General features: G+C 33.5%; 1 protein-coding gene across 1 annotated transcript in view; it reads left to right on the top strand.

Moving 5' to 3' along the window:
- TINAG (tubulointerstitial nephritis antigen) overlaps positions 1-17,963 on the top strand; it is an 88,385-nt gene that overhangs the window by 41,056 nt on the left and 29,366 nt on the right. The window contains exons 5-8 of the mRNA XM_011981326.1: positions 3,698-3,848; positions 6,025-6,202; positions 7,654-7,699; positions 10,819-10,942. Of these exons, the coding sequence (XP_011836716.1) occupies positions 3,698-3,848; positions 6,025-6,202; positions 7,654-7,699; positions 10,819-10,942 (499 nt within the window). The remainder of the gene's footprint in view (positions 1-3,697; positions 3,849-6,024; positions 6,203-7,653; positions 7,700-10,818; positions 10,943-17,963) is intronic.

The raw sequence follows: 17,963 nt of genomic DNA, 5'->3' as shown, positions 1-17,963 counted from the left end.
TCATATATTATTTATAATTCTAATATACATGTAGACACACCCACATAATCCTCATATTCTTTACTCTTTATACGATTTGCAAAAACATTTATTAATCTAATTCGATGTAAAGTAAGACTTTAAACCTAAATAATAATGGATCAAATGGATTTTATTTCATTTTAAATAAATATAAGCAAATACATAGGTTCTGGCTCAAAAGTAATGTAACTGATCTTTTAATAAGAATAGCTTCCAAATTAAGTCTACTGTTACTCAAAAAGTATAAGCAATGACTCTTTTATAGTTACTTTCATATAAATTCACAAATCCAATAAATTAGTTACAGGCTAACCCTCAAATTAGGTCTCCAAAATTATCCTCAAAGGAATGTTGAATGTATTTTAGCAATTAAATGAAACCTAACATGATGATGATTGGCTGTCATTCAATTATCTTCACAAAACCATGCTCTAGGGTTTGCAGGTAATTTCAACAGTGTTCAAACACAGTTTAAAGCCATTGAAGGATTGTGAACAAGTACATAGGCTCTTCGAGAAGCCAGCTATGAAAGGCAGCATAACCTGGGACAGAGAAATGCTGACGCCTGTGTCTAAGTATCATTGCTCCAGGATATCAATCAGATAACTCCAGAAATGCCTTTGTTAGAATCATAATGGTAGCCAAGCTCACCCTAAGTGGCTACATTTGTTAATTCATTGCTGTCCACACTCCCTCTCTGGCTATCTTATGCTGTACTTGATGTGTCAGGGACCCACATGGAGACCTTTCTGAGCTAAAATTTCTTTGTCTATTGATAGCTAAGGCCAGATAATAAAAAGAAGATTAAGGTTCTTTCAAATGGGTGGAGAAAGGTTTAATGTAATAAACCGTTTGCCATTTTGTGTTCATGTGGTTAATGTGTTACACCTAGTGGGTGATCTATAAGAATTTTGCTTAAAATTTCCATTATGCCAGTATTTCTGAAGATGTGTAAGGAAAAACATTCATGGTGAAATACTGAAAGCAACTCGCTAGAGTGGAGGATATATTTTGGTGCTCCCAGGTCTCAACCCCACAGATAGCCTCTGCACTGCGCCAAGTCAGGATTGTTCCCCTACCTAATACACGGAACACCAGAGACAGGTTTCCTTTTGTGATTCCAAAGGACATAGTTTTGTATCCTGTGAATTCAGTATGATAAATTAGGGCAATTTTTTTTGTGTTAAATAAAGAAAAAAATGAACTAAATTATTGTAAAGATCTAAGAAATTGTGTAGAGAAGTATTAGTTACTAAAAAAGATTATCTCTCAGAGAAACTAAAAGCTATAAAGTGGAATAAATAAGACTCTTAAAAATAGGCACATATATTTTTAAAAGTTGTGTAATCCAATCAAATTCAAGCTATTTTTCAGAAGCTGAAGAGATACAGGTGTTTGGAGTAGTGGGAGTGATATGTTCCACATACATTTGAAGATGGAATAAAATAAGCAAGGGAAAGAATAGAGTGTGTCTCAGAGGTACCGTCCAGTGAGAGTTTTTAAGAAGAGAGTGGAAAACAATTGGTTGAACTGAGTCATTCTTAAATCTTCTGACCTTTTCTAAATATTTCAAGTGAATTTTGGCTAAACCATCATTGAGATTCAGAAATGTCGGTATAAGAGCAACATATTGAATAACATGATGATTTAAAACACTTTTATTTGAAATCTACAGATTCGTGAGGCTGGAAGAGATTTTAAAGGTCACCTTTTTCAAGCCTCTAGTATTATAATGGAGGCCCAAATAGGTAAAGTGGCTTATCTGAAGCCAAAAGATGAGAAATATCAGAAATAATCCTGGAGACCAGGCTTCTAACTTCTGGATTACTGTTTTCTCTACACTATAAAAGTATTTTCTGAATGAAAACACAGTTATACCATTTTTAAAAATTTCAATTTCATTCTAAACCCCTGTGCTGAATGTCAAAGCATCAAAGAATTTCTCCTTTCTTTAATGAAATAGGGAATTATTTTCTTGAGACTATCAGAAGTCGTATAATGCCATTTGCTCCTATGAAATATATCCTACTATTTACAATAGTAGATTGGAATTTAGTAGGGAGTTGGAGGTTATAGATTTAACACATATTGAGCATCTAAAGAATGCCAGCAATTGCCCTACAGCATTGTAATATGCCGTAGTTACATTAAAACCATGTGTACACAAAGATAGATATGTAAATGAATTAAATGAATTATTTTAGAAAAATTTTTAATTAGCACCTTGAGGGATTTCAGGACACTGACAATTTTGATGAGAAAAAAAGCTAAAACTTTCACTAAGAAAAGTGAATGAATAGAAGAAAGGTTATTATTTTGTTGCCTTTAATTAAAAGTAAGAAACTCACTTAGAACAAGACTGAACAAGACTGTACCAGATATTCAACAATACTGTACCAGATTTTCAACGAAAAAGTCTGTACTAAAATGGTACCCCCCCAATTTTTTCATAATCTGATCACTCACATTAGTTTATTTTGGTACCATGATCAAAATGATGGCATCTGTAGGATTTTGCTACTGGTTGATTAGTTTCCCTGGTCTGTTATTCTAAGAGGGCAGAACTATGTCTCCCTTGTTTCTTGTTCATCATTGTAATTTCCAGTGCTACAGTGCCTGTCAGTTAGTAGGTGTTTAATAAATGTGTTGAGGAAAGGAATGAACCAATAACAATTACAATTCTAGGGAATCATATAACAAATGAATAGAAGTTTTAATAATAAAAAGTGTGTGTGTGTGTGTGTATATATATATAACTAATGATATTAGTTAATAATATGGTAGTCATAACTATATTATTAGTTGTATATAGCATTACATATCATCAGTTACATATATAGCTATTAGATTGTATATACATAATTACATATATAGCTATATATAATGAACTAATACCATTATATGTAACTAATGGTATTAGTTAATAGTAGTTACAACAGTTAGTAATTGTAACTGAATAAATATATTCATTTCATTTTATATATATGTATAATCAAGCTGAATTCCATATCTGCTAAAACAAGATTAAGATAATAATTTTCATTTATATTATGAACACAAAAGTGTGCTATGTAGCCTTTAGATACTGTATAAGATTGATTCATGTTAGTCTGGATTAGCTTAAGTATGGCCTCCTGGGTAGTTAAACTAGATACCAGTTTAAAAACAAAGGATTCAGTTTTACTCCAATATATTAGATGACTGTGGATGAATTTCCAACGAATATTTCTATGGTTAGTTTTCTCAATTGCCCCAGTTTAGTTAAATTCATTTAGAAAATATGTATTTTCCCATGACTATATGCAAGATACTGTTTTAGGTACAGGAAATAGAAATATAAGGAACATATGGCTCTTGCCCTCCAAGAGTTTCACTTGACAGATTCCCTAATGAGGAGTGTTCAGGAATATATAGAACATCAAAGGAACAAGAAACTGGAAAAATCTTTGAAGTCAATAGGACAATTGAGTAATATCAAAATAGGACAAAAATTATGACTGAAAGTATGACACAGTTCAACTGGCTAGAATACATAAATATATTAATGCTCTTTGGCTTTAATTATAAATTACACACAGTTTTAAAGACTACGTTAGGGTTCAGACAAAAAGGTTATGTATCTTATTAGAAATACTGTGTACCATTTGAATATTAATTGATATTCTATTTGAAACAGGTGTGGCTGCTGACCGAATAGCAATTCAGTCTAAGGGTCGATACACGGCCAATCTATCCCCTCAGAATTTGATCTCTTGCTGTGCCAAGAACCGTCATGGGTGCAATAGTGGAAGCATCGATAGGGCTTGGTGGTACCTGAGAAAACGTGGGTAAATAGCTGCTCAACATGTGTTTCTAGGATTTTTATGAGTGGTTCATTGTGTTAGAACAAGGAAAATAATTAATCCCAAGATTTTTACAAAAAAGTACTTAAAAATATATATACTACAGCTACATGAATATAAATATTATGCTACATTTAAATATATACTATACTTGTTATGTATTGAGATTAGAAGCTATTAGAAACACTTGAGGAATGTATACGTTTCTAGCTAAATTAATATGAATTTTAGTTTTGAAGACTCAAGTAAATATTTTTTTCTTGTTGCTCTGAGCCAAGTGAGTCCCCACAGACAGAATAAAGTAATCACGGTTGCTGATCTCTCTGCTGTGCTTTTCAGTTACCAGATTGAGGAATAGATAATATCAGGTAAAATTAGGCTAAAAATAAGAATAATAATATAAGGAAATAATCTACAGTTGTTTTAACTCATCAGTATGGTTCATTGTCTCCACCCCATTTGATGAAAAATGGGAGGCTGCATTTCCTCACTTTCAGGTAGGCTGATACCCATATAACATCCTTGTGTCCGCTGTAAGAGCTGATCTACTAAAAAGCTGAGTTATTCAGCTAAGGAAGCTGCAGCTGATAAACAGTGGTGTCTATATGTACCGCTCACCTGCTCTTCATCATCCACTCAGTGCTCTGGGTCTGCTATAGGACCAGTTAGATGCTATAGAAAATAGTGGATGTCAGATTTTGATGGGTTGCAATAAATTGCTTTAAATTTTTTCATATGTTTTGCCTAAAATGTGGTACTTTGAATAGCCAACTTGGGCTGATACTTTCCTTGTGTACTAGTGCTGTATTATAATAAAAAAATAACAGCCCTTTAATAGCTTGAAAATGTAAATTATCGTTGAGACCCAACTAAATCTCATTGTATTGGACTGCTTGGGGTGCTGTAACAAAATGCCGTAGACTGAGGGGCTTCAACAGCAAACACTGATGTTTTGGAGGCTGCAAAATCCAGGACCAGGCTGATCTGGTTCTTGGTGAGGGCTCTCTTTCTGGCTTTCAGATGGACACCTTCTCACAGTGTCCTCACATGATGAAAGAGAGCTCTGGTTTCTTCCTTTTCTTATAAGGTCACTAATCACATCTATGATGGCCCTACCCTCATAACATCCTTTAAAGTTAATTATCTCCCGAAGGCCTACCTCCAAATATCATTACATTGGGTATAAGTGCTTCAACATATGAATTTTAATGTGACACCATTCAGTCCACAGCACTCATCATTTAATACAAATGTAATGCATTTAATACAATATTTTTTAGGTTGTTTGAGTGTTTTCAATGGTTTTGCTTTTGTCATGTTCTTTCCTCAGATTCTCATATTGTGTTGGAAACTATTACATTTTCATGAATCAATCCTAGTGGATACTTCTATGGTCATTTCAGCATAGAGTATCTACAATGCCATTACCATGATTTTATTTCCCTTACAATTTACCTTTTTATTCAATATTATCATGTTTGAATTGGTGCCAAATAATTTGTGCTTTGCTATGTTTAGTTTCAAAATCAGAAATCAAAATCATTTTCTCTTTTAGATAATACATGTGTGGTAGTTTTCTACTTTATTAACTTTTAAAATTATATTAATATTATACTATTTTCCCCCAAAGTACCACAAGCTACAGATATATAATAGTTTGTATTATGTGAACATATCTATAACTTAATAAAATTATAAAAATACAAAAACAAAACAAAATAAAAACTTTAAAGCTACAGCTTACGTAATTTTAATATTCCATCTGGGAGTAGTCAGATTCAATGTCTTGTTTATATTAAATTTGGCTCTTCCAGATTATAATTATATATACAGTTTGAATGGGGTCCTTTCCCTATTAATATTACCACATACTTAATATTGACAACCACTTTTTATCTTCAGGAAATTCTATACTACAGATAGAATTATTTATTAAAAATTGATCAAACAAGATTTTTAAAATTATAATGAAGAAATAGGAGGGTAGGGAAGAGTATAATGTCACTGAGCTTCTGTGTTGGAGCCAGTCAGTATTTTGAAAATTATGCATGTAAGTAACCAGAATAATTTATGAATGTTTAATTCAGTAAGATTAAATATAAACAGGATATGATAACATTCTCCTAAATATTACCTTTGCTTCTTTGCTTATTCCTCATAGACTGGTATCCCATGCATGCTATCCACTTTTCAAAGACCAAAATGCCAACAATGGATGTGCCATGGCAAGCAGGTCTGATGGGCGAGGAAAACGGCATGCCACAAAGCCATGTCCCAACAACATAGAAAAATCTAACAGGATCTACCAATGTTCTCCTCCATACAGAGTCTCTTCCAGTGTAAGTATAAATGTCAAGAATCAAGAATAGTTGACTTTCTGAAACGTATATAGCTCTGCTGTAGCTAAAACAATTTAAAAACTACTTAAAACTATCATATTCTAAAATAAATGTTATATTTTCAAGTATAATTTTTAATACTTTTAAGGACTTTCGATTTGGGTATGATGTCTTATCTTTGTAATATTAGCAGTGTAAAGAATTGGCTGAAGTTAAAAAAAGTCTAAGGAAATAGGGTTTTAAAATTATGTTTCATAATATCTGTATATAAATATATTTGAACTTGACAATTAAAAGCTAAGTTAAACACTGCTTTACTGACTTTTTTGTGTTATTAGCTCGTTTTATCAATCCTTTGCCTCACTCAACAAAATAATTTAAGAGGACATGGGTCTGATATAAAAAAGACTCCCTTGGATTCTAGTTTGTCTGTTAAAAGCCTAGGCAAATTTACTTCATCATATCAGTGTTCCCCAAGCCTGCTCGTTTTCAGAATCTGTGAATCTCCAGTCCTCCTAATTATCTCCAGAGTACATTTCAGTGTTCTAACCATAGCACACTGGCCTTTCATGAGTTAGTTTTGACGTACTACTTTTATACACTCGTGTCCTGCCAGCATCTGCCACTCTACCCAGCCATAATGCTCCTAATATATAAAACTAGTCTCTGTTGCCCAGGTACACCGTGCTCTGTTATACTTTTCCACTTAGCTAGGTAATAATTCCTCTGATGCAAATGGTTATCAAGTCTTTCCATCTAGAATGCCAAACAAATGTCAGGTAAAAACTTCATATCTGTGAAATTTTCCTTGATTTCCGTGCAGAATTAATTTCCCTTTTATGTTTGCAACAATAACACTTTGTGCTTGTCTCTACAATGGATCTTATTATATAATAATGAAATTAGTAGTGTCATTCAACCAAAATGTAAGTAACTTGAGTATAGGTTCAGGGTCAATATTTGTTCCTGTCATAGTTTCTGGCATGTACTTTGTGCTCAAAGGCACAGAAAAATGGATGAAATAGTGCCCTGCCTCCCTACAGAGGGCTGCATTATACATTAGGAGACATCATAGAAATATTTGTACTAAGGTTACTGAGACATCTAACTAAACAATCATTTGGGATAGCTCTTGTGAGAAAAAAATTAGAGGTACTATTAATCTCCACTAATTAAATACTGTTTTAACTTACCTTGTTTATTTTTTTCTTTATAATCATGAAAGGCTATTGTATTTTCCCTCCGCTCCAAATTTACTGTTTAGTGATAAGTGTCATTAAAACAAATGGGTGCATCTCATCTTTAACAATTTCATTAATGTAGTGTAATATACGTGAGTTTGCCAAAGTACGATTGAGAGTAAATTGCAAACACTTAACATTGTACACCAGTCAGTAGGTTTAGTATGCTCTGATAACAATGATATTGCTCATTCATGTTTTTCCATCCAGGAAACTGAGATAATGAAAGAAATCATGCAAAACGGACCAGTTCAAGGTGAGCTTGGATGAAATACGTTTTATTCTTATTCATTCCTTTAATAAACAACATTACATTGAGCTCATGTAATAGGAGTTTAATAAAAGAAAGAAAACTTTTACTTAAAGAGTATCCAAAAGGCTTCAACAGTTCTAAAATGAGTGCAGTTATGAGAAGTATGCTTACCTATATCTTAATTAGCTGCCATTTTATTTTCAGAAGATAGACTCATTTATAAATTGAACTCTTAAATATTAATGACGTATTTGATGAATGACTCCGAAGTTTTTCCAAAATGATCATGGACCAACAGAAAGTCCAACATGAAATGCCAACTGACTAATTTGTAATGAAGCTTACTTTATTTATTCAGTTATATTTAAGAATCATACATACAGTTTTCTTATCTTCAGTTTAAGTGTATTAGGTCGTGGATTGAAAAAATTGAGGATTAATATTTTCCTTCTATTAACTCAAAATAAATAAAGTAAACCAGTGTAATTTTGCATTTTACAAAAGGTTTTCAATTTTGATCAATTTTGTAAATGTTTTACTTAGAGTAACAGTAAATAATGAAATCATATAGTTACTTGTACATTGCCTTTGATTTATCTCATCTCTTGTAATAATTTATTCTGCTTGCCTGTTGAATTTTATTTTGCATCAATGGCCTGAATAAGGGTAAATTCACAGAGTGTATTCCCTGTGTAAACATTGGCTTGAAGTGCATGGAAGAATCAATCCAACGAAGCCTAAAATGAAAATTTAGGTTGTGAATACTGAAGGGCCTGGAATATATTATCAATGCAGTGGAATAAAAAATAGGCCAAAATTAAATGTAAAACATTTGATACATACTTAAGGAACCGTTGCCAATTTTAATTTTTCTGAACACTGATCTAGTTAGTATTGGTTAAATATATATAGGCAGGAATCATGGATTTTATAATTTTGTTGGATGAATTTTTATTGATCATTATTACCACTTAGCATTTATTGAGAAACCACAGCCTACATAAACATGTCCTAAATTTAATTTTTAAAAATTATGGGACATTACCCAAAACCTGAAACAAATGAAGAGAAATTTTCTGTTCCCCCTTACAGCTGTGTAATTTGTTGGTCATTTGAAGAGTGAGGGGATTAATCTCTAATGTCAATGCATGCTCCATTAAGTGGTGCTTGTGTGACAAATTTAAAAGATCACAGGCATTTAGAGTCAAGGTTACGCTAAAATACTCCAAATTTGGTATTTGCTATTTAAATAACTTTGGGCAATTTACTTAACCTTTCAGAATCTTCAAGTCATTGTATTATTGTTTCAAGTGTTTTTTTTCCTTTTTCCCCTCTCTCTCTCCCTCTTTTTTTAATCAGTCAAACAATTTTGAATTGTAATTATTTAAAATTGAGAAAATTTAAATACTTTAGGTTTATTTTATGGCTATTACTGAAATGCTCATAATTTTCACAGAATGAATCAAAAATAAAGGCGTAACATTTCAAAGCAATAAAACAAAAATGCAAGTTATTCAACATTCATTTAACAAAGGTTTCTTGAGAACCTGCTTCCCGCCAGCCTAAGCCAGGAGCAAGAGATGAGCAACAACCAAGCCTCTCATCCGTGTTATAATTCTGTATCATGAGTTTGCTGTAGTTTTCCAAAAGTAAAATTGCATGATCATAACTTACATAGTTATATATTCATGAATTTATCAAGCCTGTTTGGTATCAGAAACTTCAGAAAGAAGCCACCTTTCAGGTAATTAGGATGGCTTCTCATCCTTTTTCTTTAGTTGGCAGTGTTTTTCAGGAATAATGAGTATATTTTATTCATGATGCTTAGAGGAAAGTTGAATCATAAGACCTAGAAGAGTCAATGGTTCTACAGAAAAGAAAAGCTAGTAGCAATATCTTCACATTTTTATAAAGGGATAGAATGCTGGTTGACTCTTCTTGCTATAAATGTTACATGATTGCCTGCTTGTTATTGCCTGGTCTGGCATACAGCATTTCCCCTGTCTCAGTACGAAAGAGCATAAAAGCCAACAGAACCCTGAGTGAATAACTTTGTGTACATTCTTCTAAAATCTGTAGGATTAAAAGTAAGTATAGGTGATGGATAGAGAACAAAAGCAGAGATCTCCATAGAGTACAGTTACATTAATTCTTAAAACCCTATAGGAATGTGTTTTAGAGTAGATAAAGAAGTTTTAACCTCTTTTGCGACTATTTGTACAGCATCAGAAAAGGCATGGAACATTAAAAAATGAAACAAAAGCAGGAACATTGAAAAGTTATATTTAACTTTGGAGTATAAGCTTTTTAAAAGGATCTGTCAAACACTAGTTACCTTACTTCCTGTTTTATTTAAAATGCTTGTCAAATTAAGACAAGTATTGTACACAGTTGTCAAGCTATACATATGTAATCTCAATTAAAACTTTTTAAATTCATATCTTCTACAAGGGAAGTTTAAAGTCTTCACCCCGAATTGCCAAAGCCCTTCAACAAAGCAGCACACAATAGAGAGATGAAATAATCTAGGTGAGGGAATGAAGGAGAGCTTTCTAAAGTATGAGCTCTACTTTTTAAAGCGTATAACATTGCTTATCTCTCCAGAGCTGGGAGGATGAAATCTGTCAAAGTTTTATTTTGGCAGGAGTTTGCTTTTTTATTCCAACTCACAAAAGAAATGTTTGTATTTACTTATGAGGATTAACGACAATTGCTTTAAGCCCAGTTTGCTAGGCTTTGCTAGCCTAATTGGGGTTTTAAGAGGCTTGTGGTAAAGCACAAGGTTAACGGAGAAATAGTAATCACTGAGCAGGTATAGTGTACTTTTGTTGCAAGGGCTTACTTTTTGGTAGTAGTGTATCTGTTGATTAAGATTAGATGGTGTTTTAAAAGCATAATGTGTACTTAATATTCTAAAGAGCTAAAAGTTGTTTTTATAGGATGACAAAAAATACTGCAACTAATTAAATTAAGTAGGAAAGAAAATTAGGTTGAATTGCACAGCCTCTTCTTAGATTCAGCTCCTTGCAATTTACCCATTGGTTGTTCCATGAAATTTTCTGGTGGTTTTTAAAGACGGTATTTTAATACTGTGCCATTTGTTCTGTTGGATTTTATTTTAGCCATAATGCAAGTCCGTGAGGATTTCTTCCATTATAAGACAGGGATATACAGGCATGTTACCAGCACAAACAAAGAGTCAGAAAAATACCGAAAGCTTCAGACACATGCAGTCAAACTTACTGGGTAAGGCAATTCAAAAAATTCATTTATTCTTTTGGTAAATGAAACTGAAAATAAGAATATGCAGTGTTTTAAATGCTAGAATCCCCTTTGTAGGAGAGATTGTGATACAAATGAAAAACGATCTAAACCTTGCCACTGTTTAGTCATTATTTTAAAGTCCAGTAAAAGGCTAACTCAGCATTCTGGGAAAAAATGATCATTTCCTGTCTCTCACTTCTTGTGACTACGTCCTTAATAATCTGTTCTAAGGGCAAGGAAAATATATTATTGAAATAATTCTACATGTGGCATAATCAAGGGAAGAGAGCAAATCCAAGGCGTATTATGGCTTGGGGAGATGGTTTTGAATAGAATTGCAAATAGCAAAGATTAAGCAGGAAGAGAAGTAAGGTCACCTATAATTCAATGTAAGGTTATTTTATATTTATGTGAGAATTGTAGAAATTAGATTGATCAATTTTTAAAGTAAAATATATTAATCTATGCAACGGCAAGAAAGAAGTTCAAAATTTGGTGGTGGCATTTCAAGAGTAATTTTATAAATAGGCTGTACTCTGAAAGACAGTGTGGTTATGAGACCACTTTCCCAGTGTCTTCTCAATTTTATTCTGACTAAAACATCTCGTAATGTCTCACTCTAATCCAAATGAAATGCTACAAAGTTTTCTTTTCCATCTAAAACTCTCAGTCTTCTCATATTGCATATTATGGTAAATAACTTCATTCCCATTGAACATGTCTTTAATGACTGAATTTTATTGAGCCTACACAAAGCAACCTCACCTACAATCAAATCATTATCTTCTCCTTACTGATCTTTGAAACACCTTTCAGTTCTAAGCTATGTAGACTAGCTATCCTGTGTGATGCCTCCTTAATCGTTGTTTCAGTTACAAAAGTATCACATTTCTCTGAATCTAAGATAATAATAATTTTGTGACTTATGTTGATTTCATGAATGTGAAAATACATGTATCTTAGGATCGAAGAATGTGATGTTTCATGTTAATGTACGATACTGAATCTACAAATTGGAAAAAGTGTAATGTGCGTGCGTGTGTGTGTGTGTGTGTGTGTGTTTATTTATAAATGTTTTCACCATTCCTAGATAATAACTTCTGTCGAAATCTTGGAGTATTTTTAATGAATCTCCTAGATATATAACTATTGAGAAACAAAGAAAGAAAGAAAGAAGAAAGGAAAGAAGGAAGGAAGGAAGGAAGGAAGGAAGGAAGGAAGGGAGGGAAGGAAGGAAGAAAAAAGATTATACAGAAAAACAAGATAATGCAGTACTTCAAATTTTTTGAAAAGGAAAATTTTGCTAATGTTTTCACTAGCAGTATATAAAAATGCCAGTTTCTCAACATTCTTTTAAACACTAGGTTTGAAAGAAACACTTTTCCATTATAATAGGGTTATAAAACTGAATAGTTTTAATTACTCAGCATCACTTGTCTTTAGAAGCCTATGGTAGCTTCCTATTACCCTACTTTTTAAGGTTATATGGAACAAGGTGCTTGCCTTAATTTTTAAAAAATGTGTCATTTTTAATAAAATGAAGATATTCTCTCTACTAAAATTAACAACTTAAAAAGAAGATAGTAAAAAAATACCAAATCAGGCCAGGTGTGGTGGCTCATGCTTGTAATCTCATCACTTTGGGAGGCCAAGGTGAGTGGATTGCTTGAGGCCAGGCATTTAAGACAAGCCTGGCCAACATGGTGAAACCCCATTTCTATAAAAAAATACAAAAATTAGCTGGGCATGGTGATAGATGACTGTAATCCCAGCTACTCAGGAGGCTGAGGCACGAGAATTGCTTGAACCCTAGAAGTGGAGGTTGCAATGAGCTTAAATCTGCATTCTAGTCTGGGCAACAGAGTGAGACTCTGTCTCAAAAAAAAAAATCCCAAATTATGTCATATTAATGCTCAAAGATCATTATTATCATAATGATCTTTGGTAAAAAGCATGTCAGGTAAGTCTTCTCTTTCTCTCTCTGTTAGTGAAAAGTTTGACAAAAATAGAAAGACAATATAGGATATGGCATTTAAAAATATTGCTATTCAGGCTAACTTTACTTGAATTTAATAAAATTCAATAAAATGAGATATTTTTGATTCTTCAACAAAGGATACACTCTAGTCTAAATCTCTCTTCATTTATTTTAGACTCCAGGCCCTCTTAGCTATTCAAGGACATGAAGAAGCAGTTTTTCCTTTTTCTTCTCTATAATCATTTTTATTTCTACCACCATACAAATAGTGTTATTATCTCTCAGATTAAAAAAAAAAACAACTCAACACTTTTTTGGACTCTGCTTCCTTCACATTCCATTTGTGTTCACTCTTTACAGCAAACTCCTTGCAAGATTTGCCTGGAATCACTTTCAGTTCTCTTTCCAATCTTTCTTAAACTGCACCAATCATGTTTTCATTACCCACATCCTCTTCACAAAAATATTTATTTCAAGGTTATCAAAGGCATCCACATTGCTAAATTCATTGATCAGATCCCAGACCTACTCATCCTCTTCATCTGATTTTTTTCTAATTGGCCACAACTTTGCAGTGTACTTTGCTGTATTTTTCCCCTGTACTTCTACACTTCTTAATGTTGACATGCCGCAGTCTCAGGTCTTGGTTATTCTCTTGCTTCTAGTCTCACTCTGTTTCTGGTGAGCTCATCATTCTCTGAGTTCATCCTGGCTTTAAGTGCCAACTGAAAGATGACATCAACTGAATTTATATCTCAGCTCAGACCTCTTTCCTGAACTCCAGACTAATACATTCTATGGGCTATTTGACATCCTCACCTGGATACCTTATTAGGGAGGTAAATGCTTCAAATTCAGCACTTCCAAAACCGAACTCCTGATCTTCTCCATTTATTTTTTGCTAAACAGCATCAGTCTTTTCTGTCATAATTAATGACAGCTCTGTTCTTCCATATTCTCTGCTGGAAGCCTTGGAGTCATCCTTTATTCCTTTACTTCACAACTTACTTTCAATATGTCACAACCTCTCTTGGCCCTTTCAACCTATATCCAGAACTCAACCACTGTTCACTATCTGAACTACCATCACCCTTGCCTAAGCCACCATTACCTATTATTTTGTACCTGGATTACTGAAGTAGCTTCTAACAGATTTTACTGCATTTATCTTTGCTCCTTAACAGTCTAGTCTCAACATAGAAAACAGGGTTTTCCTTTTAGAACCTTAGATCTTGTTATTCTTTGTTCAGAATCCTACAATATATTCCCAATTCCATCAGATTAAAAGCCAAATTTCTCACAATGACTTATAAGGGCTAGCATTTTCTTAGGAATCACCTTCTCGCCGAATCCCATTCCCATTAACTTTCTGATCTCAACTCCTACCCATCTGTACCTTGATTTCCTGCTCTAGTGATTATTTAATGTTTCAGCAGCATGTACCTCAGTGCCTTTTCCTCTGTCTAAAATGCTCTTCTACTGTTTATCCAGTTCCTTAGTGTCTGTGTCTCCACCCAGTCTCTACTCAGGTCTCACCTTCTTAATACGTCCTCTCTGGCTGCCCTATTTAATTTGTGACTTGCCCTCTGCTCCAGCAATCCTGATCCCCCTACCTGCTTTATTTTTAAAATTTTTATACAATTATCACTTTTTAACATAATGTAAAATTTAATTAGTTTTTTCATGTTGATTGTGTATTGTCTGTCTTCTTTACTAGAATGAAATTCCACGAGAGCAGGTGTCTGTATTATTTACTGATGTAGCCAAACCACCTAATACGGTACTGATCTGCTGATCAGTAATGCACTTAATGTTTTCTCTTTTCAATGAATCAATGAGTTTTTTCCTTATGTTGTGCACTAGTTTTCCTTTGCTGTCACTTATCTTTACATGGAGAAGTTATTTGTCAAAAAAAAATAGATTAGGGAGAAATTAGAGGAGAGAGCTGAGGCACTCTTCAGCTTTGATTAAAGTTTGTAAATGTTGAACCTGTGCTCATCAAATCAAACTTTTCTGTTATCCTGGGAGTTCTACCATTAGTTCATAGCTCAGATAGTTTCATGGGACTTATAATAAATCCCTTACTACTGCTCTTTGCCTTTTTTTTTTACTTCACCCTGCTGCATCATTTAGCCATCAGCCCTGAAGGACTGACCTGGACTTTGACAACCCAATTGACTTCTAGTACGGGATTTCTTTTTCAGCTGACCTCCAATGGGTAGTACGGGAAGGGATTGACATCTGATTGCATTAGCTTGCAGATGGTCCTCATTACAAAATCTTACGGGGTGTTTCTAGACTGTGTTACGTACTTCTAAGGGGAAGTTTTTCCTATTCAGGTCTGGTGGTGCAGGGGGATGGTTGTGGTGAGTGCCGTCTCAGCATCCGTTTTTAACTTTGGTATAGAACAAAAGGTTTTTTTTTTTATTCTTCAAAGTTGTGTTTTGAAATTACGGCCATTTGTTTGAATTTATTAAAGATAGAAATCACTAAGGTCTTAATATTCATTCTATTTTATTGTGCCTTTCCATTCTTAATTGTTCAGGGACTTTTCAGGAAGGTAAATGGAATAAAATGTCTTAACAGTGTCACTGTAACTGAAAATTCAGCTCTACCTAAGTTCCATTTCCAATAAGTTCAAAAGTCTAATTCCTTCTAAACTTCTTCCTATATATGTTTCATTATCAATTTTTGCCCAGTCTAGGGGCATCCTTGATCTAGAAAAAATTTTCTACCACACACTAAGTGATTGATTTATACTTTTCTATTATTCATAGAACTAAAATTGCATTCACTGTTTGGAGTCTCCCTTGATTTATTAGAACTGATCATTCGTAATTTCTACCACCTATTTAGTCATACTGGTCATGTTTTCTTTTCTCTAATATTATATTCACTCATGCTCAGTTTGAACAACATGTAAATGTGTTTACAATTAATCCTCTATCATTGTATATTCACATTTGGTGTGTCAGTTGCAATAGTGAATTCACTTCTATAAACTCCTAGAAAATTGGGATCTTTATAAATTTACTTTACTCATGTAACAATTAAGGCTAAGTCTGCTAGTAGGCAAATTAGTTTTGGAAAATATATACTTTTTAAATTTTACAAATATCTTAGGTCACCTGAGCATTGGTAGGTGCCCTGGAGCAGTTAAATTTTAATTCATTTCTCCATTAGGATTTCCTGATTTGGTAATTACTACATTCAATAAATTAATGCATTAATGAATTAGAGAGTCATCAAATAGCTCAAGTGAGTAAATATTCCTTATCAGAGAACTTAATATACTCCTAAGAATTACCTAACTAATGTATCACAGCAAATTCTGTTTGCTGCACTTTCTGTAGAAGGTGAAACTATTAGATTTAACTTATTGAACAAATGAATTTGATCTTCTATCAAGTGCCCAGAACTAGGAAATACAAGGACGATTGATTTATAGTCCTCCTCTAAGGAGTTTAGCAGGTGAGGCAGATACATTCACAATTCATTCTAGCATAGGGTGATAAAGGCTATATATATTCCCATACATGTAACTCACAGGACTGTGGGAGGTAGAACAAACCTGTAACACATATATTTACTCCTAATAGCCTTATTTCCCTCCTCTCTCTTCTCTTTTCAAAACTCTGTCATCCTCATCTTTGATGCTGTGGCTATAAATGCATTTAATTGAGTAAATAACAGCATTTATTTTGAAATATGGCCTTATTTTATATACCAATAAAAAGAGGAAAATATTCCTGATTAAACTAAGAATATCCATTGATTATGGTATGAATCCCAATTTTACAGATGTTAAAATGTCAAAAAGTTGTATTTTATAATCAACAAAATATGGTATTTCAGATTTTTATCCCAGCCAGTATTCTCCATATTATGGTCCTATTCCACATCTCTATGCCCATTAGAATTTGCCCTGCGTCCCTGTCCACTGAAGGTTTAGGTTTTATTTAATCCCCAAGTCTCAAGTTGGATATAATGCATTAATGCCATTTACTTTTGCTTATAAATCTTAGGAATTAGTGCAATAACTTACATGAATAAATTCAACAGTAAAATTTTTAGAAAACTGCAGGAAAGAATTAGTATAAACATTGAACTTTTTTCATCTTGTCATTCCTGTTTGTGGAGCAGAATTTTACTGAAGATATACAGTCCTACCTCATCTTACTGTGCTTTGGTTTCTTGTGCTTCACAGATACTATGTTTTTTTTTTTTTTACAAATTGAAAGTTTGTGGCAACCCTACATGGAGAAAGTCTAAAGGGACCATTTTTTTCCAACAGCATGTGCTTGCTTGAGTCTCTGTGTTACATTTTGGTAATTCTCACAATATTTCCCACTTTTTCATTATTACATGTGTTATGGTGACCTGTGATTGGTGATCTTTGGTGTTGTTATAGTAACTGTTTTGGGGTGCCACAAACCATACCCATATAAGATGGCAAACTTGATTGTTAAATATTGTGTATGTTCTAACTCTTCTACCAAAGCGGCGTTCTCCCATCTCTCTCCTTTCCTTAGGCCTATATATTCCCTCAGACACAACAATATTAAAATTATGGTAATTAATACTCTTATAAAGGCCTCTAAGGGTTCAAGTGAAAGGAAGATGTATTAGTCCATTCTTATACTGCTATAAAGAACTACCTGAGAATGGGTAATTTATAAATAAAAGAGGTTTAATTGACTCACAGTTCCATAGACTGTACAGGAGGTATGACTGGAGAGGCTTCAGGAAACTTACAATCGTGGCCAAAGGGCAAAGGAGAAGCCATATCTTAACATGGCTATAGGAGAAAGAGAGAGAGAAGAGGGAAGTGCTACACACTTTTTCAACAACCAAATCTCATGGTAACTCACTATTACAAGAACAGTAAGGGGGAGATATACTCCTGATCCAGTTACCTCCCACTAGGCCCCTCCTCAAAACTGGGGATTATAATTCAACATGAGATTTAGGTGGGGACACAGAGCCAAACCATATCAGAGTGGTCACACATCTCTCACTTTAAAT

This window comes from Mandrillus leucophaeus, unplaced genomic scaffold, assembly GCF_000951045.1.
Source record: "Mandrillus leucophaeus isolate KB7577 unplaced genomic scaffold, Mleu.le_1.0 Scaffold223, whole genome shotgun sequence".
In the NCBI taxonomy this organism is placed as follows: domain Eukaryota; kingdom Metazoa; phylum Chordata; class Mammalia; order Primates; family Cercopithecidae; genus Mandrillus; species Mandrillus leucophaeus.
Note: the sequence above shows the minus strand (reverse complement) of the source record. Positions and strands in the feature narration are given on the sequence as shown.